Source organism: Hevea brasiliensis, chromosome 9 (genome assembly GCF_030052815.1).
Source record: "Hevea brasiliensis isolate MT/VB/25A 57/8 chromosome 9, ASM3005281v1, whole genome shotgun sequence".
Taxonomy (NCBI): Eukaryota; Viridiplantae; Streptophyta; class Magnoliopsida; order Malpighiales; family Euphorbiaceae; genus Hevea; species Hevea brasiliensis.
The window spans coordinates 6,736,320-6,760,333 of NC_079501.1; the positions used below are offsets into that span (position 1 = coordinate 6,736,320).

Here is a 24,014-nt window from a genome sequence, read left to right on the forward strand (position 1 = left end):
CCTTGATGGTGCGATCCGCCCCCGAGCTGGAACGGAGACCCTAGGAGGTTCTGGTTGTGCGCTCGGCCCGACCACCTCTTCTTCATCAGACGACCACGAGAACTGAATGGAAGGAGGGCTCGTCGCTCTCTGACCTTCGGCGCCGCTCATTTTCAAAGGAAATAAAGAATTTAAACTAAAAAGAAGATCAAAGCCCTTACCGGAGTCTGATCGGCGTCGGAAGAACTTGAGAAAATGAGAGAACTTTGAAGTTGTGAGCAAGAGACTGAAAATGACATACAGGAGCAAATGGCTAACCCTTTACCCCTATTTGTACTCGTCCGAGCATTTAATGCTCACGATGTCCCAGGCAATGCATCGGTTAACGGGATTCGCCAGCTGTTCTGACACGTCTCTCGAACACTCCAAATTCCATAAAGAGAACAGCTAATTAGAGATCGGCATATTAAGATAAATGTTTTGAATTGCAGATCAGTTAAGGGTTGTTCAGTTAGGAACCAGATCGGATAAACACATCAGAAATCGGAAAATAATCAATGCAATAATAATAAGATGATAATTGACTTTTATTTCTAAAAGATCGGATTACATCATTTGGGCGATCTCTAGGGATCGGAATAATAGAGATCGGAAGATGGGAGATCAGCATGAGAGATCGGAATAGGAGCGTGTCAAGAAGATCAAAAAGGGGGAGGGATCGGAAGACAAAAAGAATAAGACAAATCCCAAATAACCGTCGTCGAAATCAGAGCCGAGGTAGTTAAAGCGTGGCAGACGAGATCTCCACCGCACGCCTAAGAATCGCCCGCAATGCTGACAGGTGCCAGGGTATGTCATGACAGTCCTGTACATCCTAATCTCCACCGTTGATCTCACTTGTAAGGACGAACCCAGAGCCCTTGGATCAAGAGAGAAGACGACAAGACCAGCGTCTTTCGCTCTTAGCCCTCAGATCGCTCCGGACAAGAGGACTTGAGACTGTCAGATTGAAAGAAGAAAAGGACGAATATTCTCAAGAATAATCTCAGCCGTTCATTTTGGTTCTCTTTAATTCTCAAGCATCCGATCATGTCCTTTAAAATCCAGACCCTCCATCTCCCTCAAAATAAATCCTGACCCTTCATGGGGAGCACCCGATTCCTATAAATACCTGCCTGAAAACTGTTCAAGGGGACGAAAAAATATATAGACAAGAGGCAGTAACTATAGTGGAATAACTCTAAAACTTAATTCAGTTTGTTACTCTGCTATTTTTTGGAGTTTTCGGAGAAAAAAACTTTTGAAACTAGTTTTCTGAAGTGTTTTCTTGCAAAAGGGATTTTTGAATACTGAAATTTTTCATTTTCAGTTCGTTCATTATCCTGTGGCACTCTCACTTTCTGTCTTTGTTATCCTCTATTTCCATTCATATTGTCTAAGTTCAACTCCACTCAAGCTTGGTTATTTTGACCCGTTTACATGTTAACAAAGAATACTTCATTTTGAGGCGAACCATAGTCCTCCGGCTGCCAACCTGTAATCTTGCTACTTTTTACGATTCTGTAGTTAGTTCAATAGACTCGACTCCCTACAGGTCAGTGTTAATATCGTCATTTTATTAAGTCTAGTTCTCGTTTCACGTATTTCCTTTGTTCTTTTTCTTATGCCTGTTGTTTTCTTTAAGTTCATGTCACGCTAAAAAAAATACAAAGGAAAGATATGCTCTAGTTTACTCCGTCTTTGGCTAACCCACGCTTTTGTTAATCTTTATTATTTACGAGCATAAGTCATCTAGTCCCAAGTTACGTAGAAGTAGCTAGGCAAAATGTAGGCAACTGTGTTTAAAGTGTCTCTTTAAAAAAGAGGGTCTAAATAACACGTCAGGGAAATAGCAAAATTGAATCACTAGGCTGACATGGAAGGCAATCCGGCATAATGCCATAAGGCGGAATAAAAAATCAAAACTCAGATAAGTAAAAGTGCAGATAGGATCTTGGTAAAGTGACCTTAGGGAGGTCGGCAAAATTCAGTCCGCGTCCTTATTTAGTCTCAAAGTACCAACGAGTTAAAAGAAGTCTTATTTCGACCTTTGGCACCTTTAAATACTAGAACTCTTAAACTTAGACTCCTATGATATATGGCTGTGTCCAAATTTCGAAGAGGTCGGAAGGGAGTCTTTATCCGTTCCTCAAACAAAATTTTTAACAAATAGTTTAAAAGAGATCGGAGGAGAGTTCTTATCCGGTTCTCAATCTAAAATTTAAAATAAATACTAAATAGAGATCGGAGGAGAGTTCTTATCCGGTCTCAACTCAAAATTTTAATAAATATTGAATAGAGATCGGAGGAGAGTTCTTATCCGGTCTCAACTCAGAATTTTAATAAATATTAAAGAGTTCGGAGAAGAGTTCTTATCCAATTCTTAAATTAAATTTTAATAAAATATTTCTTTCAAATAAAATTGACATACAACAGTAACTCACTAAGGTTGTCTCATTTACTTATGTATCTGGGTGATCCAAATTTAGTGAAAAATCAAATGTTCCTTTAGTCAAAAGGATTAACATGTCCATTCAAGCCCTCCTAACTAATGCAAAATTAAATCTACTTACCCTTATTAAGGGACGAGGTGGGGTGCCTAACACCTTCCCCACCCGTTTACGGACCCCGAACCTAGAATCTCTGCCTAGAAGTGGTTTCATCTCAATTTATCTTCATAAACGGTTTTCTTTAATTTCCCTCAAAATTAATGTGGCGACTCCTCACTCTTTCCCACTTCGGTGAGGGTTCGTTCAGGCGACCGCAAAACACCTTGCGACAACCTGGATCAGGACTTGGAAACAGCTCTTTGGAGGAGTCAGTGAAAAATAGAGAGTCAGTATTCACAGAGTGATGAAATTTGGAAACAGAAGAGAACATAGTATTGTCCCAAAAGGTAACATGACGAGAGATGCGTAACTTATTAGAAACAGGATCCCAATAACGATACCCTTTGTGTTCAATGGCATAACCAAGAAAACAAAGACAAGCATGGAGTTCTAATTTGGTATGTTCATGAGGTTGTAAAAGAATAAAAGAAACACATTTAAAAGGTTTAAGGATGGAATAGTCAGGAGGTTATCCAAACAATTTTTTCAAAAGGAGATAAATTATGAAGAACCAAGGTAGAAAGACGGTTAATAATAAAAACAGCATGAAAATATGCTTCTCCTCAAAATTTTTCTGGACATGAGACAGAAAGAAGAAGAGTATGTACAGAATCAAGAATAAGGCGATGCTTGCGTTCGGCTTGCCCATTCTGTTGAGAGGTGTGAGGACAAGAACGTTGAACAACGGTGCCTTGTTGACTAAGAATCTGAAGTAAAGAAGAATCTAGATATTCCATGGCATTGTCTGTTCGGAGAATTTTAATGTCACAAGAGAACTTAGTTTTAATCATTTTTGTAAGTATGATGTAAATTTGTGATAACTCATATCGATATTTCAAAAAATATATCCAAGTAAACCAAGAATAATCATCAATAAATATTAAAAAATAACAAAAACCATTTATTGAAGAAATAGAAGAAGGACCCCAAATGTCAAAATGAATTAAACTAAAAGGAGCATCTGAAATAGTATTATTATGAGAAAAAGATAATGCAGGTTGTTTTACAAGCTGACAATTTAAACAATTAAATGACTCAAACTTAGTAGATCCTAATAATCCATGAGAAATTAAAGGTTGAATTTTACTGGCAGAAGCATGACTAAGACGAAGATGCCATTGGTGAATGGAGGAATTAGGGATTGTAGCTGCAGACACAAATCTCTGAGGAAGATGTAAAGATGCAAGCTCAAATAATCGACCCACTCTGCGACCCTTCCCAAGAATCTGTTCCGTTTGTGGATCCTGTACCTGGACACCATGGGGATAAAAAAATAACATTTAGTCCTTTTTCACACAACTAACCAACAGAAATAAGATTGAGTGCCAAATTAGGGATATAATAGGTGTCAGGGAGATGAAGATTTGAGGTAGACACATGACCAATATGTGTGATGTTCATTTTAGTACCATTTGCAGTATGGATTGGTGGTAAGGAAGATACAAGTTTTGCAGAAGACAAGAATTTAAGATTAGTGGTCATATGATTACAACATGCAGAGTCAAAAAGCCAATAAGAATTACCCGGAGTAGCAGACATGGTAGCAGGAGAATTAAAAGAGCTAACCTGTTTGAATAGTACCTTAAGATCACTCATCGTGATGGTAGTAGAACCCCCAGTAGCAGCAACAGCAGTGACAGAGGAAGATCCAGGCTTTGAGACATTCTTAAATTTAGAATGCCCTCCTTTTGGTCTTGGAGGGCGTGTGGGACAATGTTCAAGAATATGACCGTAACCATGATAATATTTGCATTCTATAGTAGGACAATATGTAAAAGCATGACTAATTTGATTACAATTCTTACAAAGTTGATTGCCAGATTTCTTATGTGAGGATCGAGTAGTTGCAAGAGCAGTTTCAAATTGAGGAGTTTTATCCAAACTGAGACGAGTCTCTTCAAAAATAATCTTTTGAATAGCAGTATCCAATGATGGGAGTGGATTTCGATGTAGCAGGGACACTCGAACAGCCTTATATTCTGATCGAAGAGCCATTAGAACTTGAATGAGATGAAGATGATCTTCACTGATTTTAGCCTGAGATATTTGATTCCAAATGGGTTGGACCTGGGCAAGAAAATCATTCACAGATTGACCTGCTTCTTGTTTCAGATTATGAAGAGTAGTCTACAACTAATAATAGTGGGCAAGTCCAGTGGTCTGATATCGATTAGCCAAAAAATCCCAAATTTCTTTTGCAGAGTCATAATTAGCAAATTGGATGTGGATGAACGAGACAGAGGTATTGCGAAACCAGGTGATGATTTGATGATTTTTACTATCCAATCCTCAAGATGGTCAGCAAATTTTGCATCAGTTTCATCGTTCTCTCTTATCGGCATAGTGATATCTCCGGTAACAATATGCCAAAGCTTGCAACCTATCAAAAAACTTTTCATTCCTTGAACCCAAAGATTATAGTTGGAACCAGTCAGAATTGTTGCAATAGGTTTCGAAATATCAGATTTCTACATTGATAACAAGATGAGGAGAAAAAAAACGGTATAAAAATAGGAATGAAAGAATGAACCAGAACAGGTTGTAGAAAGAGAAGAGAGATTCCAGAAACTAGAAATAAAAGCTTTACGGCTCTGATACTATGTTAGAAGAAAGAATACAAGTAATGAAAGAAATGATTGTATATTTGTCTGTGTCTTATTTAAAGATATATTACATACATGAAAATATGAGCTAATTTAGACAAGAATAATAATTGTTGTAATTATGCTACACAAATCTCCTATAATCATGATAATTATTGTAATTATATTATACAAAATCTCTTATAATCATGCTAATTACTATAATTATGTTAACAAAATAAAATAACAATAATAATAAAAATGCATAGACGCTATCCTAACAAGTGTCTACCTGCTTTTAATATTTTTTTTTCACTTTTTCTAGCTGCTTTTAATTTTTTTTTTTTCACTTTTTCATCCGTTGTCACTCCCACTCAATTATTGACAAAATAATTATCTGATATAAAAAATTAAGATATAAAGATTATTTGTATAAAAATTGATTATTAATATTTATTATAGTAAATTAATAATTATTATAGTGAATGAATTATATATTAAATATTTTAAAAGTATTTAAATATTTAGTATTTATTATTTTTAAAAAATTTAAATTATGTAACTATTTTTAATATGAAAGAGTAAAAAAAGATATCAATAAATAATTGTTGAAATAAATTAATTAAAAATAAATAAAATGATTTGTACATATTAATTTAATATTTAGGAAATATAAAATTAAAAATTAAAATAATAAAAATAAAGTATAAATATTTTAAATATAATTTCAATATTTAATAGCATAAAATTTGAATCGTTAGTTTATAATTTGGATCATTAGTTTATAGTAGGTAGTCTTTAATAATTATTAATCAGTGAATTATATGAGGGAAATGATTTATGTATATTTCATAAATATTAATAGACAATCTTTAATAGTTATTTATAACATAAAATTAATATTTATGAAATGATTCATACCTATTTCATAAATATTAATTTAACATGCATAAAAAATAATTTCATTTATTTTTAATTTATTTAATTCAATAATTATTTATTCATATTTTTTTATTCACTAATATTAATATCAATTATCAAATATTTTGTTAAATTAAAAAATACTAAATAATAATAATTTTTAAATATTTATAAAATATTTAATATAATTCATTCACTACTATACTAATTTTATTATTTTGCTGAAATAAATATTAATAAACTTTGACATATAAATAATATTTATATTTTTAAATTTTTTATATTCTGTAGTTAAATTTTTTTGTACAATTTTCAATTTTTTTTTATGTATAGTAAATATTATTTTTTTAATATTTACAAATTAATCCTTATGAATTTATTAATTATAAAAATATAAGGGCTTATTTGTGAATAATTATAATATTTAGGGATCATTTTGTAAACTATATTGATAATTTTGTAATTGATAAAAAATTTTAAGAAATTTAAAGTAATTAAATGATGCTATAAATAATTATAATATGAGGATTAGTATGTAAATTTTATTAAATTTTAAAAATTAAATTATAATTTATTATATTTTTTGTATTTAATAATTATTTAATTAATTGTGTTTATGTATTAAGTAGCATACAATACCTAAACACTGTTTTAAATAGTATTATATTTTTTTATTATTTTTTATTCACTTTAATTATTATTATTTTTATATTTTATTTATTGAATACCAATATGACTAACGATCAGTCCTATTATTTTTTCATTTTATCAATATCTATTTTGATAAATATTTTTAAAATTTTAATATAATTTTTTTTCTATATAAATCACACATACGCTCAATTTATAATCAATGAAATATTAGAAAATTCATGTATAATAAATATAAGCAATAATTATAATAAAATTATTATTTATATACCAATTTTATTAAATTAAAATTCTCATATGTAGTCGTGCTTTGGAGGCGGTGACATAAACTCTCTTCCCACAACCTTGGCCCTCCCAACCATTTTAAAATTTCTCTGTATATGTATATATATTTAAAGAAAAAATTTAATTTATTTTAAATAAAATTATTTTATTTTAACTATTGACCTCTTCAAAATTATTAAGATATAAATAATATAAAATATTAAAATTATTTATTTTTTATTATATGTTTAAAATTTATTTAAAATATGAGCACCTTTGAAAAAAGAATTATAATTTAATTACATTGTATTAAGATATTTTTAAATATATAATATTAACTCTTTAAAATATATAATAAATAAAAAATATATAAATAATAAATATAATTAAATAATATATTAAATTAATAATATTGGCTCCCTCAATAATAATTTTCTAACTCCCCTTCTATTCCCTCAGCCACTGTAAAATTACTCTTTATATGGACACTTATACAAGACGCAACAAAACACAAATGGAGAATTGGAGAGGAGAAATTAATTGTTTGCGCCTGCAGCATATCATGTATCAATAAATTAGCTTTTTTTTTTCAACGACTGAGTTAATTAATAGTTAGAAAAAAATAATTAAAATTAACTGAATTGAATAAAAATTTAATTAATTAGATTTATGGACTCGGCTATTATTTTTAAATTTAGCCAAATTGAAGGTTAATCGAATTAATATATATATATATATATATATATTAATGTTTTTATATTATTTTAGTTAACTTTAAATTACTACTAATTTGTAATTAAAATATTTAATTATTTATATATTTAATTTAAAAATTAAAAATTTTAAATGAAAAATTTTTTACTTAAAAAAATAACTAAATAAAATCAAATAAAATCAATAAAAAAATATAAAGCTAATTATTACATATAATGGAAGCATTAAAAAATAGTACTTTTGTAGTTAAAAAAATATAAATATTTTTTTTAACTTTAGAAAAGTAAAATTTATATTTTTTATAAAAATAATGCATATATATTAGATACTTCTAATAATCTCTTAAAATGTAAATTAACAGTTTAATTTAAAAAATATGATTAATTGAATTCTCAGAACTTTTATGTTTATAAATTAATTAAATAAATTTTCAAATTTAAAATTAATAATTTAGAAAAAGTAAAAACTAAACTCAATTAAATTAATTAGTAATTGAAATATTAATTTAATTGATTGTTCCATTTATTTTTAAGCCACTGGTAATGAGAAAAGAGAAAAAAAATGCATGCATCTCCGCGTTGCTTGAACGCGGAGAAATTGTTTGTTTACGTCGCCTCGCACTTCTGATGTTTGTGCATATCCACAATTTCTACCTCCCGCCCTTTGAAAATGTCAACCTCCTTGTCTTATATAGCCCATGAAACAAACTTCGTCCCAATTTTTTTTTTTTTTACTCATATTAAATGAGAGCTTTTTAACATAATAGTTATAATTTCCTTTTGAGATCACTGGTTGGTATCTCAATATAACTCAACTTCAAAGGAAAAGGCTTATCACTTGATTTGAGGTGACATCTAATAAGACAAATCATTAGATAACTTATCATCACTTTTTATTATATTTCTAAATACAGATAATATTTAATCATCATATTAATATAAGGAGTTAAATTAGGATAGAATAAAATCATTCCATTAAATTAATCACCAAACTATCACGCTCGGTGGTAACTTCGTCCCAACTCTTGTCTTATTGAATGGTTTTATTTGAGTAAAATCAAACCAAATTAAGCATTAAAAGCATATTATTAACTTAATATAAATACAAAATTAATAAATTTAAATAATTTTGGTTTTTAATATCAAATTTAGGTGGGCTAGAAGCATATTCGTTTGGATAAGAAGATGCTAAATTATTGCACCATTCATGAAAAACAATTATGCTAAATTATTGCACCATTCATGAAAAACAATTATATATACCTACCAACCACCGGTGCCAATTTTTACTTTCTTTCCTTAATTTTCTACTCATGCAATGCAAAAAGGAAAAATAAAAAATAAAAAAAAATTTCCCAAAATTTATGCAAATATAATGCAAGAGAAATGCTTGTGTAGAGGGAAAGAAAAAGTGCCAAAAACAATAAGGGAAAAGAAAATTATCAATTACCAAATTCTTTATTTGTTAATTATTTGAATGACCACCTCCAAGAGAAATTATTCTACCTAATAATAAAATTACAATTATAAAAGGTTTGGTATTGCATCTTTTCTCTCTGATTCTACAATTTCGACAATTTGTATGCAAATGAACAAGTTGCGATGCTGGCCAACCAAAGCTTCTAATTAATTACACCAACAACTCCTAAAGTTCTTCACAGCCTGGTGGATGTGCACCCCTAGTCTTCACTTTAGCATTCGTACATGAAGCTGATATGGGTGATTCAGGATCTTTAGTGCCTACGTAGCTCAAATCAATATTAGTCAATTCAATTCCTTCACAAGGGACAGATGAGCTGCATAAAAAATTGACTGCAACTTTTGAGGTGGAGGTTCCCCCAATGTTCTTGTAATGAACGTTAGAAATCTTCACAGGCGATGGCTGCAGGAATATTAATTATAAAAAAAAATACATAAATATATTAATTAAGCCAATTAAATTGGTCTATAAGTGATGATCGTATTCATGGATTACCTCCGTACTGCTGCGGGAACCATACTTCTGATCTATGATGATAGGATTCTTGACAGATTTCATAATAATATCTTGGAAAGTAATGTTTGAAGCTGCGCTTGGTGGAGAGGCAGCCCAAGTTTTGATCCTCACATTGTGTTACATAGTGTACAATTACTCACCATAATTCCTTTAACATCTGCTTCATCTTCATACTTGCCAAGGCTACCAATACTGTCGCAAAACAAGAAATCAAATAATTATATAAGCATTTAATTATTTAAATAGCCCAGGATTAATATATATGTATATATACCTAAGGCCGTGTCCTGGGCCACAAAAGATTTCGGAGATGGTAGCATTAGTGACTCCTTGTCCAATGGAAATGCAATCATCACCGGTTCTAATGGTGCTTATTGATATTTCTTGCGGAGGATCACTCAATGATGATCCTTTTGGATTATTTATTTGTACCTGGATGTGGAATAGCAGTAATCAATTATTAGGTTCATTGGCAGATTAAATAATAATATCAAATAATAAATTTAATAATTGACAATATCTAAATAGATTGGATCATGTAATTGGGTAAGCCTGTAATGGGTCAGGCTGTTCGTAAGCCCACTAAGAAAGAGGCCTCAACTCTCAGTCCTATATATATATGTTCTGATAACCCAATTTAACATCAGAAAGAATTCAAATAGAATTTGAATACTGTAGATATTGAGAGTTGTGAACCTATCATTTCGCTTCCGTTCTTGATTGTTCACAGAAAATTAATGGATACAAGCGTATTTTTAAGTGCACATATTCTCTAATCATATAATTTATAACAATTTAATTTATAATTTTAACAATTGTTATCAGAGCCTGGTTAGGGATTACATTTTTTTTTTGGCTAATTTTGTTATTGTATGTTTGAATATTAGTCTTAATAATCAGATATTAAAATTGATTTCATGGTTCGATTAACAGTTATATATACACACACACGTTTGTCGGCCATGGGTATATGTATACACGTTTGTCAGCTATATGTATACCCGTTTGTCAGCGATGGGTTATACACATTTGTCGGCCAATTTTTTTTTTTTTTTCCCTTTCATGAGCTGATCAATGTCACAAGTTTGAAGGAACTTTATGATCGAAGAAAGAGACATGGTAGTGGCTAAATTTCACCAAATATATATATATATATATATATATATATATATATATATATATATATAATTTCAAAATTCATATAGCTATATGTAGGTTTTCGAAACAATACATAATATATTCATATAGTGATTATGATTAAATTTCGTAGCCCATATGAAAACTACATACTATTACATGTAATTAATTTAACAAAAACTAAGAGTATAAAATATTTAGAATTCTATTTGGTTATGTGTTTATTAATTATGGTAATATTATGTGTTTACTAATAATTGTTGATTTTGTTAGACTAATTATGTTCATGCATATTGAGAACATATTCATGAGTAGTAACATTGTTACTATGTTCATAATATGGTGTCCATGAAAATTTTGATTATGATAAACACTTTCGTGATTATGAGCTCACCTATCGTGAAACTAGTCATAAAATTGTTCTGTTAATTTGGTTAAAATTTATTCTATGGATTTCAGGAGTTATTTGGATTATATTAATAGTGGATATGCCCATCGGTATAACACTATTAATATAATATGTTATTGTTGGTTGTAATGCTATTTGTTAATTGTCTTTAATATTTTTTAATACCCTATCGGTATAAAAGTGTTAAAAATATTGGTTTATATATATATATATATATATATATATTGATGAGTTCAATGAGTTTTCTTAATTTTATTGTAATATGAGACCCTTAGGCAGGATTATAATAAATAACTGTTTTGTACATAATTGCTTTTTTAGTTGGATCTGAAAGAAAACTTTAGTTTTGTGATTATGTTATATACATAATTCATGTTTTCTCTGTTGTTTTATTCCAGCTGCTGTTTCTATGCAATTATCTGCTGTGAAAACTTGAATGACTCTAATTTTGATGATTGGAAAGAGTTTCTGAGCATGTACCTAGCAATAGCCCAACTGGATTTAGCCTGCTGAATTACTAATGAATCCACTATTGCTGAAAAGACTTACTATGAGAAGTGGCAAAATTCTAATAGGGTTTGCTTAATGGTGATGAAGTATATTATAGATAAGTCCATAAGACAAGATATTCCTGATAAGGAGACTGCTAAGGAATTTCTGCAGGCTGTTGCTGAAAAGTTAAAAAAGTTTGGTAAGGCTCAAAAGAGTCATTATCTTTCTTTGCTGGAACACACCCAATATGATGGTGTCAGTGGTGTACGGGAATACATCATGACACTTATAAGTTATTTTAACAAGCTCAAGTCTTTTGATCTTGATTTGGGAGAAAGTTTTCTAGTCTGGCACATTCTTGAATCTCTTCCACCCTAATTCAAAATTCTCAAGACTTCTTATAACTCCCAACAAGGGGAGTGGACAATTGATCAGTTGATAGCCATTGTGTGCCAAGAAGAGGAATCTATGAGGAAAGAATATTCCTTCTGTTAATTATGTTTTTAAATGGTCTAGTAGCAAGGCTAATTAGAAATTTCAGAAGGACAAGAACTCTAAAGCTAAATTTGAGAACAAGAATGGTGGTAAGCATGATCATAATTTAACAATTAAGAAGAAGTCCTTCAAAGGCAAATGCAACTATTGCAAGAAGCTTGGCCATAAGTTAGAGGACTGCTTTAAGCTTAAGAAGAAACATGAGAAGGAAAGTAATAGTCTAGAACTTGCCCCTCTAGCTCTAGTATGTTTTGAATCAAATGTTATTGATATTCCTTCAAATTCTTGGTGGTTGGATTCTGGTGCTACCATTCACATTTCAAATTCCTTGCAGGGGTTCAAAAACATAAGGAAGCCAAGTGAAAAGGAAAAGATTGTTTTAGGAGTAAATGGAGTTGCAGTAGTAGAACTCATAGGGACTGTTTTTTTGAATTTATCTTATGGACATGTGTTGGAATTAAATGATACTGTTTATGTTCTTTCTTCAAGGAGAAATTTAATTTCCAATTCTATTTTATATAAGTGTGGTTATGTGTTTCTTCAAGGCAATGGAAAAATTGTTATTTATTTTAAATATGATATTGTTGGTTTCGCTATTTTATGCAAAGGTTTATACATGTTGGATTTAAATTCAATTCCTTTTCAATTTGTTGATGTTCCTATCAATGTTGTTATTGGGCACAAATGTCAAAGAGTTGAAGAGAACTCTTCAATGTTATGGCATAGACGTTTGGGTCACATTTATAGGGAAAGATTAGAAAGAATGGTTAAACAAGGTATCATGCACAGTCTGGATTTCTCTGACTTTAATACTACATCACTTTTATTGATGACTATTCGAGATATGGTTGGATTGATCTTCTTTATGAGAAGTCTAATTCCTTGGATGCCTTTAAAGCATTTAAAGTTGCAGTTAAATTGAAAACTGAGAAGAAGATTAAATGTGTAAGGTCAGATAGGGGTGGTGAGTATTATGGCAAGTATACTGAGACTGGTAGAAATCCTGGTCTTTTTGCTTTGTATTTACAAGAATGTGGGATTGAGGCACAATACACCATGCCTGGGACTCCACAACAAAATGGAGTTGCAAAGAGGCGAAATCGTACTTTGATGGACATGGTGAGATGTATGCTTAGTCATTCTTCTTTACCAGAATTTTTATGGGGTGATGCTTTGAAAACTGCTGTGTACATTCTCAATCAAGTTCCTAGTAAATCAGTGCCTAAGACTCCTTATGAGTTAATGTTTGGTAAGAAGCCCAGTATGAAACATTTTCATGTATGGGGTTGTAAGGCAGAGGTGAGGCCATATAACCCTCAGATCATAAAGCTAGATGCTAAATCTATTAGTGGTTTCTTTATTGGCTATTGTACAAGTTCTAGAGGTAGTAGATTTTACTATCCAACCCATTCTATTAGAGTGATTGAATCAGATCATGCTGTTTATTTTGAGGATGAGATGGATAGTGGGAGTCAAATACCTCGTGTTATCAATCTTAGATATGAGACTATTATCTTTCCTGTGCCTTTGCTGCCTTCCTCAGTAGATTTTAATCCTCCTGAGGGCAATGATGAAGTTCATAATTCTGTTGATGTCAATTTAGAACCACCAGTTGTAGATGCTGAGGGGCATGATACAGTTGATGAAGTTGTACCCTTGAGGAGATCTCAAAGGATTCATAAACCTGCAATATCAAATGGTTATAACACGAGTTTGAGGGTGCTGATATTTCTGATCCTATTTCTTATTAGGAGGCTATATGTGGTCCTAATTCTTCAGAATGGATAAGAGCCATGCAAGATGAACTATCTTCTATGTATTATAATCAAGTCTGGGATCTTGTTGAATTATCAGATGGTTGTAAAGCTGTGGGTTATAAATGGGTCTTTAAGACCAAACGTGGAGTTAAAGGTGAAATAGAAATGTATAAGGCCAAACTAGTAGCAAAAGGTTATAATCAGAAGGAATGTATAGATTATACAGAAACTTTTTCCCTAGTGTCCACTAAAGATGCCTTTCGTGTACTTATGGCTTTAGTTGCTCATTATGACTTAGAACTCCACCAGATGGATGTTAAAACAATTTTTTTAAATGGAGAATTATATGAAGATGTGTATATGGTTCAACCTAATGGTTTCATAGAAGCTGGTAAAGAACACTTAATGTGCAAGTTGAAAAGATCTATTTACGGGTTGAAACAGGCTTCTAGACAATGGTATCTAAAGTTTAATCAAGTTTTGACTTCTCTTGGTTTTGAGGAGAATGCTTCAGATCAATGCATCTTTCAGAAGCTAAGTGGGAGCCATTTCATTATTCTAGTATTGTATGTTGATGACATTCTTCTTGCCAGTAATAGCATCAATCTCTTGAACGAGACAAAATGCATGCTTTCTAGTCACTTTGATATGAAAGATCTTGGTGAGGCCACATATGTTTTGGGTATTCAGATTCACCGTGACAGGTTTCGAGGCATATTGGGTTTGTCTCAAGAAACTTATATTGATCGAGTTCTTAAGATATTTAATATGCACACTTGGTCATCTTCTATTGCACCTGTTCTTTCAAGTGAGAAACTCTCTAAAACTCAGTGTCCTCAGGATGACAAGGAAAAGACTAAAATGGAAAAGATTCCATATAGTTCTGCAATTGGGAGCTTGATGTATGCTCAAGTATGCATTCGTCCTAATATAGCATTTGCTATTAGTGTCCTTGGTAGATACTTGAGTAATCCTGGATAAAGTCACTAGAAAGCTGCAAAGAAAGTTATGAGATAATTGCAGGGTACTAAGAATCATAGGTTGACTTATAAAAGATCTGGCAATGTAAATGTCATTTGGTACTCTGATTCTGACTTTGCATGCTGTGTAGATGATAGAAAATCTACTTTTGGTTACATCTTCATGATGTCTGGAGGAGCCATTTCTTGGAAAAGTGCCAAACAGACACTTACTACTACCTCCATTATGGAAGCAAAGTATATTGCTTATTATGAGGCCACTTGTCAAGCTATTTGGTTAAAGAAATTGATTTCTAGTATGCTTGTTATTAAGAGCATCTCAAGGCCCTTGACCATTTATTGCGACAATGCTTCTGCTGTTTGCTTCTCTCAAAATCACAGGAATTCTAGTCGAACTAAACATTTTGATGTCAAATTCTTGTTTGTTCGAGAGAAGATTCATGAATCACAAACTCAAATTGAACATATTACTATGAACCGAATGATTGCGGATCCGTTAACCAAAACTTTGCCCATTAGTATTTTTCAGAAGCATGCTGTGCATATGGGTATAGTGAAAACTTTTGATGATGTTTTGGTTTAGTGGGAGTCTGTTTTATGTTACATTTGGGTTAGCATTTATATGAAATGCTTAGACCATTATTTTTTTTGGACATATCTTGTCATATATTCCATTTAAATTCGGTTTTTGTTTTTGAGATTTTGTTGGCACATATATATATAATATTATTTTCCCTATCGGATTCAATGTTATTTTGTTTGCCATTACATTAACTGAATTTTATAGGTTAAATTGCTTATTTGTTATTGGATATTGTTTTGTATTTTATTAATATGTACTTTAGTTTAATAAATTGATTACTGCTATCCAAGTGGGAGATTGTTGGATTATTTATTTCTATCTGGATGTGGATTAGTATTAATCAATTGTTAGGCTCATTGACAGATTAAATAATGATATCAAATAATAAGTTTAGTAATTGGCAATATCTAAATGGATTAGGTCATGTAATTGAGTAAGCCTATAATGGGTCAGGCTCTCCATAAGCCCACTAAGGAAGAGGCCCCAACTCTCAGTCCTATATATATATATATATATTCTGATAACCCATTTAACATTAGAAAGAATTCAGATAGAATTTGAATACCGTGGATATTGGGAGTTATGAACCTACCATTTCGCTTCCGTTCTTGATTGTTTATAGAAAATCAATGGATACAAACGTATTTTCAGGTACACATATTCTCTAATCATGTAATCTATAACGATTTAATTTATAATTTTAACAGATCCACCCTAGAGGCTCTAGAATTTATAGCTTGAAGAGTTAGAGCATCTAAGTTCTGTTTTTGCTATTATTCTATATACGGTTAGCTCAACAGATAAATCATTGTAAGAATGTTTTTAGCTTTTATATATATATATATATATTCGTTGGATATATGTTTAATGGATGATCTCCAACAATTTGGCTTAGCAATTAATCTGCTAAAAATGGAATAGATCGATTCTTGATTCTCTTGTAGATATCCCTCAGAGCATGCAAACAATATTAGTATGGTTATGGTATTTTACTTGATGGCAATGTGTAAAACACTCTATCTACTCGATGAATTTAGTTCAAGTAAATTAGTTTTGTATTTGTTATAAGCAGTTTTAGTGAGCGACCTATAAACATTATTATGGTTTAAATAAGAGACTCTGATTTAGCAACATAAGGCATGTCATGTCTATCATTTTAAGTAAATTTTTGTACTGCACGGTCATAATGCACCACTGATTATTGAAACAGAAATATATTATTATTATTATTTTCAGAAGAAATTATTATTATTATTATTATTATTATTATTATTATTATTATTATTATATCTTTGTAATCGTGGGAACTTCATCGAACCATAAATGTGAAACAAAGTGAATTACCTTAGATTTTTTTTAATTGCTATTCTATTTAAAAACCAAGAGAAATTAAAAAAAAAAAGATGAATAATACTATATTCTCTCTCATGTACAAATGATTATCATATAAAATCCATTTTGTATGGGGAAATTAATTTTTTTTATTCAATAATAACATATCAAAATATACATTAACAATTAACTAATAATTCTTTAATCAAGTGTTTCTCCTTTAATTTTTACTTGCATAATTCGAAGTCCAATATTATATCATTTCTTTAACAAAAAAAAAAGTCCCTCACTAATAAAAAAATGTTTTTAAGGCTAATTCATATAATTAAATAGGGCACTATATGGATCGGTTTATGTGGTTCACTATATTTTACCAAATTGATATATAAAGTTGATTTTGGCAACATTCAAATCAAAACCAACGAATGAAATTACAAATCTATATATGTTCGGTTTTCTCATTAAATGGATTAAATTCGATTTTTGCAAATTTTACTTATTTTGGCATTGTTTAAATTTTTATAATTCAATTCTTATTCAACCTTTTTTTATATATAGATATTATTATATATTAATTAAAAATTAAAATATTAATTCAAAATATTTTATTTAATAAAAATAAATAAAAATAATATATATATATATATAAAATCCATACATTACTAAAAATCTCATCACTAAAATATATTAGCGAATGGATCAATAATAAATCCATCAATAATAATAAAAAAAAAAGTTAATGATGAATATGTTATCAATAAAATCAAATTTTCTTATAAATACTTGATTTTTTTAAAAAGAGAGAGAAAATATTACCGCTATGTATTGCTTCAGAATAATCATTGAATTATAAAATTCATGGTTTGATGAAGATCTCATTTCTACACTTAAAGATGATAAAATTAAAAAGGCGGAAGATTTTAGAAAAGTAGTTGGGCAAAGTGGAAGTAATCGGGTGGAGAGACTGATATGCTGGAAGCCTCCTGAGCTGGGTTGGGAGATACTGAATGGCGATGGAGCAGTGAAGGGTATTGCTAGATTGGCTTATGGAGGGGGTTTAATTAGAGACCATAATGGGAATTGGTGTGATTGCTTTATTTGCTGCAAAGGATCCTGTTCACCTCTACATGCTGAGCTGTTGGCGATATTAGAAGGGCTTGTTTTGGCTCGCAGGAGAGGGTGTAGGAAGTTGGTGGTTGAATGTGACAGTTTAGACCTGTTACTATTGTTAGAAGGTACCTCTGTCCCTCCATCTCATTCTCTTCTACTGGTGAATAGGATTATGGAGTTGGTAAGGGAGGAGTGGGTTGTTGTGTTTGGGGAAGCCAATAGATGTGCGGATTGGCTTGTGAATTGGGCAGCGACTATAGATTTGAATGTGGATAGATTTGTGTCAGCCTCCGAAGGGTGTTCTGCAATGGGTGAAACACGATAGAGCCCCAGAGTTGTCTTTTGCCGTTTAGGGCTGTTTTGCCTTCTCTTGTTCAACAAAAAAAAAAAATGATAAAATTAAAATTAGAAAAAAAAATCTTTAATAAACATTTACCAACTTTTCAAAATGAAAATAGATTTGAATGCATCACAAAATTTCAGTAGAGGCAATTTATAGATTTTATATTATGTTATAAAATAACGCTTAATTATGATTCCAAGTTTCCTCTTAACTTATTTACTTATCATAGGAAATTATTTAGTCTATATTTTAGTATTTCTTATATAAATATGAAGAAATTATTAGATGCATCCGGTGTATACTCTCATAATTATATGGGACTCACTCTTTATATTATAAGAATAGTCCACTTTTTGTGAGAGATGGAGTACTATATTTTAGTACTCTTGGTGCACCTAATAATTAGCCATAAATATAGATCTTTACATAAATTATGAAAATTGTGATCCATATTAGATAGGGATTTTTTGTAAGACCTACCTATTAGATATATGAATCTCACATATTTATATGTTAAATTCATAATAAATCGGATCTAAACAATAATTTTCCATTAAATAGAATAAAAGTGAATTTTATTTTTTTCTCGTTCACTTTTTTCTGGCATATATTATGTTATTTACTAAAATAATATAATTTAAATATATTACAGAATATTGGATTTGAATTTTTAAAAAAAATCAAACTAATTAAATTAGCATGTCTAGTCGGAATTGGACTAATAATAATAATAATAATATCCTGAACTTAAAATAATAAAATCTGATTCAACAAAAAACAATAAAATCTTAAAACCGTTAATCAAATATATTTTAGCCATGGTTTTAAAAATTAGACCAAATAAACTGGTCAAATCAGTTTAACAAGAACCGAATTATGGTTCCACTTGGTTTAAGTATTAAAATCTTATCTCTGAGAACCAAAGAAAATAGGTTTGAACCGGCCGGATGATTGGCGAATCGAAAACTCGACTGGGTTTGAATTGATTTTCCTATTCGACCTGCTTAAAAACAAATTTTTACAATGGGCAGCAATAGATATTTAACACAAGACCAAAGAATTATTTTTGTGCCGACAAGCCACTAAACCACACCATTATTTTATGATTATTTGAATATATATATATATATATATATATATATATATATATATATATATATATATATATGAATAAAATTATTATAAGAATTTCATTTTTAAACTTTTTGGTTTTAAATAATTAAATGTTATTATTTAAAATTTTAATTAAATATTTAAATTATTTTTTTAAAAATTACATATTAAAATTTTTTAATAATTATTTATAAAATATATAATTTTATAATATTTATTTAATAGTATACTGCTTTAATCCTAATTCAATTTTAAACTCTTAACTATTTACTTTCACTCGTTCTATGACTGATGTGAGTCTGAAATCCTCAACTAATTAATTATTTTTCCCTTATTTAAATGTAAAAAAAATTAAATTGCAAATTCACAATTATTTTAATTATTTAGAAATTTTTACATTTCTTAATCCTAACATTATCTTCGATCTCCACGTTATTGGACACCATTAAAAAAGGAAATTAATTAAGTAAAAGACTCAAGAAATAAATATCAATATATATAATGTTATATCACTATAGGTGAAATTTTCCTTTTTGAATTACACTCAGCTAATGCAACTTACGTTGCTATTAGCAACACAGTTCACCAAAAAGAAGCTCTACACGCAAGCTTGTGTTGACATCTCCTATTTTTTGTTGCCCAAAATATGGAAAAGGTAACCAAAAAGAAAAATAACCAAAAAAAAAATTATGGACAAGCTCCAGGATTCTGTGTGCCGCCTGCTGTAACTTTAGCATTGGTACACGTAGCCGTAAGAGCCGCACTGCCTTTGCTGCCTGTGTATGCCAAATCGATATCTTGAAGTTCTACTCCCTCGCAAGGAACCGCTGAGCTGCACTCTAAATTGACTGCAACTATCGAAGTTGAGGTGCCCTTAATGTTTCTGAAATGAACGTCGCTGATCTTCACACGCGATGGCTGTACAATGTTTACACAAGACTTTCTCATTAATGGGTCATCTGCATATATATGCTTATATATTGCGAACAATATTAGTGGCAATTTACCTCGGTACTTTTGGAACCATAATTCTGATCTATGATGATGGGATTTTTCACCTGATCCATGATAATATCTTGGAAAACAATGCTCGATGCTAGACTAGCCATCGATGCAGGATACGTTTTGATCCTGACACCATTTGTGGTGTTTGATAATGTACAGTTACTCACAACAATTCCACTTACGTCTTCCTCGTTCGGATACTTGCCGAGGCTCCCAACACTAGACCAAAACGTACGCTGGCATTTAGGGAAGAAAAACACTAATGTTGAAAGGGAGATCGAAGATAATTATTATAATTACCTGATGCCATGTCCAGGGCCACAAATAATTTCCTTGACGGTAAGATTGGTGACTCCTTGTCCGACAGAGACGCAGTCATCACCTGTGCCAATGAAGCTGCTAGCTACAGTGATGGCATTGGAATTGCTTATATGAATGCCATCAGTGTTTGGGCTTTCATCTGGAGCAGTTATGTTCATGTGGTGGAATCTAATGTTACCGCACTTTACGACGTGCAAGTGGAAGTATTTGCTATTGAGAGAGGTGAAGTCTGAAATATCAGCATTGTTCACTCTGTGGAACTTAAGCGACTGCAAAAATGCCAACAAATTAATTGCAAATTTCAGAAACCCACTAAATTGTGCAGTTTTTTAGTTGTGACGCTTACATCAGGGAGATTGGCGCAGTTCTTGTTAGTATCGCAGTCATTGTATTTCCAAACGGCAGCACCTTGGCCGTCGAAAGTCCCTTTACCGTTCAAAGTTAAACCATCGATGATTTCGAAGGAGATCCATTCTGGTGAAGTATATTGGCTGATATCAGTTGTAGCTTTTACAACTCCCTGCACTTCCATGGTCATAGGCGCTTTGCATGGCCCTTGAAACACTGTGGGGCTGGCCACAAATGTCCCTTGTGGGATCACAACCTTCGCTGGAGAGCCTGAGTCGCACCCCGCCCTCCACGCTTTTATAAATGACTACATCACATTTAATAAATTCTTTTAATTTTATCCTATTCTTCAAAAAAAAAAAAAAAAAAAAGAATATCAAATACGGGCATCTGAAGCTGAACTCACCAATGCATTATCGGTCTTATCATCTGCCTTGGCACCAAATTGTGTTACGTCAAAAACTGTACCTCCAGATGGTGAGGAGGAGGGAGCAGCAGCGTTTGTGTCAGTAAGGCTGCGACGGTCAATGAGACTCCTACGTTGGCTGGCTGCACCATTGGCCACACAAGAAAATAAAGTTAAGCCTAACACAAGAATAGCCTTAACCTCGAATCTTCCTGTAATGGCCATGGTGACATAGAATCCAGATTTGTAGTTTTATTTATTTAATAACTATCTACTGTTGTCTGTTGGCCTAATCTTATGCATTTATTTATACCTTTTTAGGATCTATTTATAGTTATCCAACAGAAATAGTATTTATTATTTTAGGCTTGGTGTCCCTAATTTTATCTATTCCTTATCCAAATTTAGCAGCATAATTTAGTCAAATTCGAGATTAATCAGACCCTCCCTCCCTGGAAGGAATTTTTTTTTGCTATAATGGAGACTAGTAGTTCTATAATTAGCAACCAGTCACAAGCAAAATCTCATGGCGTGTGTTCTTAAATACTGCCTTCCTAATCTAAGATTCAACTATCCATAAGAACAAAAAGTCGCTTTAAAAAAAAAACCAAAAAGTATAATCCGGAAACTATATTAATATTTGATTGAGATTATATTTGGAATACTCGTATAAATTAGTGTAGAAAATGCTTAATAAAAATAATGAAGTGGTGACCATGAAGAATGGCTCTGCAATTAAGGTTTTAAATTTTGATGCATCTCATTTTGAGTTTAAATTTCAATGATCGCTGTTGAAGTTTTTGGTAAATGGATGTTATATATAAACCATACTATAAATTTTTAGTGGTATGCTTTCCTTGATATGAGATAAGACAATTTTCTTAACCCTTAAATTTTCCTAATAAAAATAACGAAGTAGTGGCGTAGTTGGAGCTGGCAGTAGCACTAATTGTGATTTTTTGGCATGGTATTCAGTAATTATCACGCTGTCATATTTAAATTTTATATGATCTTAGTCGCTCTTTCCTTTGTGAACTAGCTTTAGGGGGTAAGTCAGACCCAACCTATTTTTTTAAGATAGTTGATACATAATTTACCTAGACTAATGATGAATCTATCGAGTTGCAAGCTGAAATTGATGATAATGTGGATTATGATGATTATAACTAAGTGGGTAAAGAGGAGGCCTCGACTTTCGGCATATGCGATAATCATCCAGTAATGCGAAGTTTTCAATTCTATCTTTGATATTGCGTGAAAAGGCTATGCTCAGCAGCTCTTCTAGCTAGCAATTCTCTGACCAACTTTGTGCTTATTTGAGACAACATACACAGAGGCATAACCCATTTATTTCTCTTTTTAGTTTGTTATTACTCTCTCTTTCTTCCCAGATAAATGTAAAAGATACATATTGATCTGATAAGCTTTCGTTGGCCATTTTCATGTGAGGTTACAATTTCAAATTCGCATCTATCTTCGGAGAAGGATCATTCATTTTTCCAAAAAATTGGATTAAACAATAAATATTGAAAAGCATAAAAAAAAGAGGAGTGTTGTTGAGGTGAAGGAGAGAGAACTGGTAATTGATCACACTAGTGTTCAGTAAATAAAATATAATATCGAAAAAAAAAATAATCACTGAAGTAGACAAAATAATAATAATAAAAGTATATATTCACTCTCTTATAGGAAGCTTTTAATTACTTATATATATATTTCACTTTTTTCATCTGTTCTCATGGCCACACAATTATTGACTAAATAATTATTTGATATAAAAATTAAAATATAAATATTATTTGTATGTAAAAGTTGATTATCAATATTTATTATAGCAAATTAATAATTATTATAGTAAATGAATTATATATTAAATATTTTAAAAGTATTTGAATATTTAGTTTTTATTAATTTAACAAAATATAAATTATGTAACTATTATTAATATAAATGAATAAAACAAGATATCAATAAATAATTGTTGAAATAAATTAATTACAAATAAATGAAATGACTTATACATATTAAATTAATATTTAGGAAAATTAAAAAATTAAAATAAACAAATTAATAAAAATAATATATAAATATTTTAAATATAATTTCAATATTTAATAGCATAAAATTTTGATCGTTAGTTTATAATTTGGATCATTAGAGGCAGTCTTTAACAATTATTAATCAATGAATTATATGAGGGAAATGATTTATATATATTTCATAAATATTAATAGATATTCTTTAAAAATTATTTATAACATAAAATTAATATTTATGAAATGATTTATACCTATTTCATAAATATTAATTTAATATGCATAAATCATAATTTCATTTATTTTTAATTCATTTATTTCAATAATTATTTATTAATTTTTTTATTCACTTATATTAATAACGATTATCAAATTTTTTATCAAATTAATAAA

At 30.5% G+C, this 24,014-nt stretch overlaps 2 protein-coding genes across 2 annotated transcripts; both read right to left on the minus strand.

The window, feature by feature from the left end:
• Nucleotides 1-9,403: 9,403 nt before the first annotated feature.
• Nucleotides 9,404-10,718, minus strand: LOC110637589 (polygalacturonase-like). The gene is made up of 4 exons (XM_058154232.1): nucleotides 10,704-10,718; nucleotides 10,029-10,186; nucleotides 9,895-9,946; nucleotides 9,404-9,640 (listed from the first exon to the last, which is right to left on the minus strand). Exons 1-4 carry the CDS (start codon nucleotides 10,716-10,718, stop codon nucleotides 9,404-9,406), a joined length of 462 nt encoding a protein of 153 aa, XP_058010215.1.
• Nucleotides 10,719-19,988: 9,270 nt separating this feature from the next.
• Nucleotides 19,989-21,860, minus strand: LOC110637564 (exopolygalacturonase-like). The gene is made up of 5 exons (XM_021787744.2): nucleotides 21,586-21,860; nucleotides 21,178-21,486; nucleotides 20,811-21,100; nucleotides 20,513-20,729; nucleotides 19,989-20,423 (listed from the first exon to the last, which is right to left on the minus strand). Exons 1-5 carry the CDS (start codon nucleotides 21,808-21,810, stop codon nucleotides 20,193-20,195), a joined length of 1,272 nt encoding a protein of 423 aa, XP_021643436.2. The 5' UTR covers nucleotides 21,811-21,860; the 3' UTR covers nucleotides 19,989-20,192.
• Between the last annotated feature and the right edge of the window lie 2,154 nt (nucleotides 21,861-24,014).